The 6,372-nt window shown below is 42.9% G+C and overlaps 1 protein-coding gene across 7 annotated transcripts; it reads left to right on the top strand.

Annotated features, from left to right (window-relative positions):
- The first annotated feature begins 4 nt into the window (after positions 1 to 4).
- Positions 5 to 5,424, top strand: LOC119324754. Of its 7 annotated transcripts, none has more exons than XM_037598526.1 (4): positions 5 to 1,450; positions 2,454 to 2,546; positions 3,350 to 3,470; positions 4,626 to 5,424. In XM_037598526.1, the coding sequence occupies exon 1, from the start codon at positions 5 to 7 to the stop codon at positions 1,142 to 1,144; it is 1,140 nt and encodes a 379-aa protein (XP_037454423.1). In that variant the 3' UTR covers positions 1,145 to 1,450; positions 2,454 to 2,546; positions 3,350 to 3,470; positions 4,626 to 5,424. The 7 variants fall into 7 exon arrangements, with proteins under 7 accessions (XP_037454423.1, XP_037454421.1, XP_037454425.1 ...); XM_037598524.1 differs by having other exon boundaries at positions 3,325 to 3,470; XM_037598528.1 differs by having other exon boundaries at positions 2,454 to 3,470; positions 4,626 to 4,723; positions 4,910 to 5,424.
- The last annotated feature ends 948 nt before the right edge of the window (positions 5,425 to 6,372 follow it).

Below are 6,372 nucleotides of genomic sequence, written 5' to 3'. Positions count from 1 at the left end.
CGCCATGCTCCGCCTCAGGTGCTGCATCCTCACCCAGCTTCTCTCATCTCCCTCCTCCCAGCTCCACCGCCTCTTCTCCGCCGCCGCGCCCGCCGTCTCCCCGAACCCTAGCTTCGCCGTGGAGGAGTACCTCGTCGCCACCTGCGGCCTCACCCGACCCCAGGCCCTCAAGGCCTCAGCCAAGCTCTCCCACCTCAAGTCCCCTTCCAAGCCCGACGCCGTCCTCGCCTTCCTCGCCGGCCTCGGCCTCTCCGCCGCCGACATCGCAGCCGCCGTAGCCAAGGACCCGCAGCTGCTCTGCGCCAAAGTGGAGAGTACCCTGGCCCCCGTCGTCGCCGGGCTCACCGGCCTCGGTCTCTCGCGCTCTGAGATCGGGCGCCTCGTCCCGCTCACCGGTGCCACTTTCCGCTGTAAATCCATCATCACCGGGCTGCATTACTGCTTGCCCCTCTTCGGCTCCTCCGAGAACCTCCTTCAAGCCCTCAAGAGTGGATCGGTTCTCTCATCCGACCTCGAGCGGGTGGTCAAGCCCAATGTCGCCTTCATGCGCGAGTGTCGGCTAGGTGTCTGTGATATTGCCAAGCTCTACGCACATACGCCATCGCTGCTCAACATCAGCACGGAACGCATCCGGACAGCAGTGGCATGCGTTGAAGGTCTTGGTGTATCCCGTGGATCCCCGATGTTCAGACATGGATTACAAGCTGTTGCATTCCTCAACGAGGAGAAAATCACCACCAAGGTAGAGCACTTGAAGGAAACATTCAGGTGGTCGGATGCCGAGGTGGGCATTGCCGTTTCTAAGGCTCCAACGTTGCTGACGAGGACTAAGGAATCGCTGCAGCGCAGGTCTGAGTTCCTCATCTCTGAGGTGGGCCTAGAGCCAACATACATAGCACATCGGTCGGTAATGCTCACTTACAGCCTGGAGGGCCGGCTGAGGCCCCGGTACTACGCTGTAAAGTTTCTCAAGGAAAATGGATTGCTCAAGGGCGGCCCGAGCTACTCTACTGTTTTCAATGAGACCGACAAGGTATTCAGGGAGAAGTACATATGCCCTCACAAGGAAGCTGCACCACACCTCCAAGAGGACTATGATGCCGCTTGCAAAGGGGAAGTGCCAACCAATTTCAGATTCACATGAGCCAAGAATGGGCATATGTAACTGTGTGCTGGTTGCCTGCTGTTGTATGACTGTTAGATGCTGGGTTTGGTCGTTGCTAACGTGTGATGGAATCATGGAATTGATAGTTTGATCCCTGAATACTGATATGTAATGCAGCAGAGAAGAAAGCATTGATTGGTTATGAACTTTTTTGTCCTCATTCATGTTTTTAAACACACATATTGAAAGTGTGAGATCAGGCCATGGAGGAGGGCTCACTTGTACAGGTTATCTGCGAAACATCGAACTCTCACATTGAGGAGGGTTGGCATCATTTAAGTTTAAGTAAGTAAACCTATGTGACCCTGTTCCTTTTTATGCCAGTAATGTTACCAAGACAATGGAGAAGCACTTGCTGCTAGTAATGTTCTTGAGACAAAGAAGCACTAATTTTTTATTGCGTGTATTGTGGATTTTCATGCTCTGCCCCATGGCCATAAATCATGTGTTTATTGTGGATGGCAGCTTAAGATTTTTAGTTCATTATTGTATTTTGGTCCTGTGGGTAATTCTTGGTGCCAAGCACCACCGGCAGGTTCACTAGTAGTTTTTTTTTTTTTTTGCCTTCTATAACTGAGCTACGACCTCTTCTTTAGTTTGTCTAAAACTGAGAGCTTAATTTATTGCTCTGGTCGGTGTAATTGTGAATATAGGCACCAAACCATTGGTATCATGTACATCCATTACTCTGAATACACGGTCTGAATATCTGCAGAGACTGCAGGTTCTTAAATACTTCCCCGTAGTATTCTTGTTTGTTCGAAATGCTGCACATAATCTGCTAACTTTTTGGGGCACATTACTTCCAACTGACCACATAATCTTTACTTGAATTAGTTTCTGCCATCTTGGGTGTGTTCATCTAGAGAAAGATATCACTGAAGTTCATTGGCGAATAGTAAAATTTGATAGATGTGTGTCTGTTTGATTTTCGCAAGGGAAAATTAAGGATTTGAACCATGAGTGATCTAAAAACACAAAGAACTCATGTACTTTCTTTAACATCCAAAGTAACTGCCAAAGCGTGCTAGAATTAATTTAACTTCTACTGCCTCTGTAACTAAATATGAGACGTTTTTGCAGTTCAAATTGAACTGCAAAAGCATCTTACATTTAGTTACAGAGGTAGTAATTGTCAAGCAGATAGGTTGTACTTGTCATGGTCTGCTTTTTCTGAAACAAATTAAGATTTCAAGTTGGCCGTACTTAAACCTATCATACGTCAATGTTTGCTACGTGTCATCTTGCCGTGTTGTTAATGCTCTGCTTATTTTACTTGTCAATGCAGGGTTATGGAAAGGCTCCCCGGGGTAAGAATTGATTTTGTTGGTGGACCTTAAAGATGCACCATTAGTCAACTGCCAACTATTTGTTGTTTTGAGTAAGACACAACCCTGTTGAAGTCTTACAAGTATTTTTCCTACTAGGTTTCACTAAGATTTTGTCGCTTTGTTGGCAACGATAAAGAATATTTTGCTGCAGTCCATGCTGTAAATCTATATGATGCATCATACACTAGAGTGTTTATATGTTTCTTCAGGTTTTTTTGAACTATGATGATATTGAAGCTCAACTATACATTGACCTTGACTTGTTCTGCCCAGCGAATATCATAAAACCATTCCCCTTATAAGTAGTGATTGTTATGAATGCTAGCAGATGCCTCTTTCACTGTTTTCATATATCTTATAGTTCCCGTGTGCGTATTTAGATCTGTAACTAAAATGCTAGGATGCACAAGTTGACATTTTGCAATTGGCCAAGCAAACCATTAAGTTTGTTAGTCTACCTCTTTTGTCAACGGTAAAGTTTATTAGTCCACCTCTTTTTTCTGATGTTGCCAACTCTCTTCATGATGCAACAATGGTTTAGCCTGGTGCTGTGGAAGTGTCGTGTCACATATAGCGTAGTTTTAGAATCTTGAAGAATTTTAAACAGAGGAATAGTAGATATGCTGTATACCTCAAACTAAAATATAAGAAGCAAGCTATGTAATGATGGTGCACATGTGTTTCTGATGTGAGGCTGTAGATGTTGGAAATGGAGGAAATGAGATCTCAGGTAGTCAGGCATGTGCTTGCAGTTGCAGAAACATCATTGGACAAATTACTGTTCTGTATGAACTGCTCCTCTTGTTTTACTTTATTCTAATTTCTTAGGTGTGGAAATCTCTCTGCCATGAAGGCCGCTGACCCTTGTCTCGCTCCCCGGCGGCGGGCTGGTTCAGTTTCTATCAGGCGCACACAGAGCAGAGGAAAACGAACAGAGTACTAGTGCAGTTCTGGAGAAACAGAGAGACAAACAGGTTTAGGCAACGAATGCCTTTTTCTTTTCTCTTTCAGCTGTAACAAATACAGTGACTTAGCAGAGCAACGAATGCTCAATACTCTTATTTATACAAGATACTCTGGCACTGTTAGGAACCGACTTATGCTGCAACAGATGCAGACAAACGCTGAACCTAGACTAGCCAACTAGTATACGCACACCTACAGTCAAACTTGCAGCTAGTTGCAAGCCGACCTGCCCACAAACACACAAGTGCATTCACATTGCACTAACAATTGTTTGACTGTAATCAGGTTTAAGCTAACATGCCAGTCTGTGTTCTTGTTAAAGTGGATGCACTGTTACATGATTCAGGGCACATACAGTTGTGGTTGTTCTGTGAGCTGTTTTTGCCTGCAAATATAATTTCCATACGTGGTAGAGAGGAGGTGCAAGACATTTGTTTGAGAGCAATTCCTGTTTTCTGGAGGGAAAAGAAAACGCGGACTAGTGATTGATCCCTGAACTAAGTTTTACACTACTTAAACATGAAATATATTGATTGACTGATTTACTGAATGTTGTAGTTGCTATTTTATTGAATGAATGTCCTCTTAGTTTACAGGATCCCGGTATTAGGTATTTAGGTTATCAACATAATATTTGGACATTTACTATCATTGTACTGCCACTAATTTTGGGTGACTGCTTGGCTTCGGCTTCTCTACTTACCACTGATGCTACATGTCACAGTAAGGTTTTAGGTTTTCTTTTCTAGAGGTAGATGTGCTTAGAATCAGTCAGTATATTGTCACATTAGCACCGTTTCTGCAATAACATCTTTGGTAGTTCGAGACCTACTCCTTGGCAAGATCCCTATTGAAAACATTTTATCATACAATTATTAGCTCTGTACTTGCAATGAGTCCTGTTGTTATGACTCTTACTCGAAATGTGTGACCTTTCTTGTACTGCCAGCATGTTTTGGCCTTGTTGGACATTCACTTGCCACTCATTCTCACCTGCTTTAGCTTATAGTGCCATAAGGGGTTTATGAGGGAGGGCTGATTCATTACAAGGCACCTTTTCTGTTCTTTAAAGTTAAACGGTGGACATCTTTTAATTTGTAAACAGCCACACTAAGTAATGACCATGTCATAATTTATGCCATCCCCTTCACTGCATTCTGTAGGTGAGATGGCAGAGAATAGTGGTGTCCGTGTCACTTGCAGGAAGATTGCACAAAACGGAAGTGGTTATGAACCAAACTTCGGCAAGACCCTAGAAGAGGTATCTATTTGGTCCATAGAATGAAACTGCAAGAGGTACCAGTTTCTCTCTTTTCACTTCATATTGGACAATTCTGTTAAGGTGCATTAGGATCAGGTGATTATTATTCGGTTGGATGTAATCTCCGCCATTTTGTTCTTGTAATAGCAATGCTAATGCTGAGATCCTGTTTTTTTTGTTTCGAAGGGCAAATTAGGGCAACAGGACAAATTCTACTATGATGAAAAGTTGAAGCGACGGGTATAGGAAGAAGTAACAACATCAACTCATCCCTGCAGTTCAACAGTTTGACAGGTGGTGGCTTTTCCGGCAAACCTGTAGCAAGTTCAAACCGAAAGGGGCTCGCTGTTCACGGCGAATCAAGCGGATGCCTGCAAGAGATGGACAGGTTTGCCCTCTGATTTCGAATGGAACTCCCTGAAACCGCACTAAAACCAGGGTGTAGCACAATCTTGGGGTTTTCCGAGTGTTTCGCCGGTTATTTTGCAGCATGTATAGATAATTCACCCTTGATTTTGTCTTTTAGTTTTCCTGGCGAAAAGGAAAAAAGAAAAGAAAAGAAGAGAAGATAAGAGAGGGATGATGTGTGTTTTCTAGCGTAAGGAAGGAAAACTTGCTTGGCTACATCGTGCTAGAAAATTGTTGATGTCATGTACTACATCTGCACCCTTCCATAATCCACACCATGGTGTATTATCCTTTGGAGATGAATCTGTGTTCCCTGTTGTTTTCTCTTGTCCATTTTGGTTCATGTCATTTTATATCTTTCCTTGTCACCTGACACAAAATCGTACAATAGTGTTGCAGAGCTTATATTGGCGAATATCCATTTCTAAGCCCGGGATCATCTACACCCAGTCAAGAAAAAAAAACACAAAAAATAGAAATAAAATAAAATAATCTAACATTTTTCTGTATGGTAGATAATTTGATGCGTGAGATGCGCTCCAAATTTCAGATCGTTTGGACATATGAGTAAACTCTCAGCAAAAAAGATAAATTATGTCGAGAGTTGCTTAGATGTCCAAATGATTTGAAATTTGGAGTGCACCTCACACGTCAAATTATCCACCGTACGAAAATAAATTGGATTTTTTTTTGAATTTCTTTAGTATTTGTTTTGAATTTTTTATCCATCACAGGTCTGGACACCGAATCGCTGCTCTCTTATACTAGTCCTTACACTGTATTGAACTAGAATGAGTTCATTGTGATTGCACCTCGGCCATTATACTGGCCGCGCTTCCGCCATCATTAATAGAATGATGACGCTAATAAACCTATCATACTCCAATGTAGCAAATGTGGCGACCCCTCCCCCTTCCGCGCGGGGCAAAAGTGGATGGTGATGAGAGGGGAACCCTCTAACAATACTAGTATGTAAGTACGATAAAAAATAAAATAATATTGCAATTTATGCTTTTTTTTTATTTTTGATCTTCTTTGTACCACCTTGACAGTTGATGAATAGATCAAAAGTTTTCTAAAAAAAAAGTACTACAAACTGATTTTGAATCCAGGCTTTGGTAAGCCAACTTGATTCCAGACTTTTGAAGGAACTTCTCTTTCCTCCTCCACAAGAAAAGATCCCACGCTTTCCTCCTTTAGTTGGCGCCGCCTCTAGTCTGTCCCATCTTCGAAGGCCTTTG

This window comes from Triticum dicoccoides, chromosome 6B (assembly GCF_002162155.2).
Source record: "Triticum dicoccoides isolate Atlit2015 ecotype Zavitan chromosome 6B, WEW_v2.0, whole genome shotgun sequence".
NCBI lineage: Eukaryota > Viridiplantae > Streptophyta > Magnoliopsida > Poales > Poaceae > Triticum > Triticum dicoccoides.
Note: the sequence above shows the minus strand (reverse complement) of the source record. Positions and strands in the feature narration are given on the sequence as shown.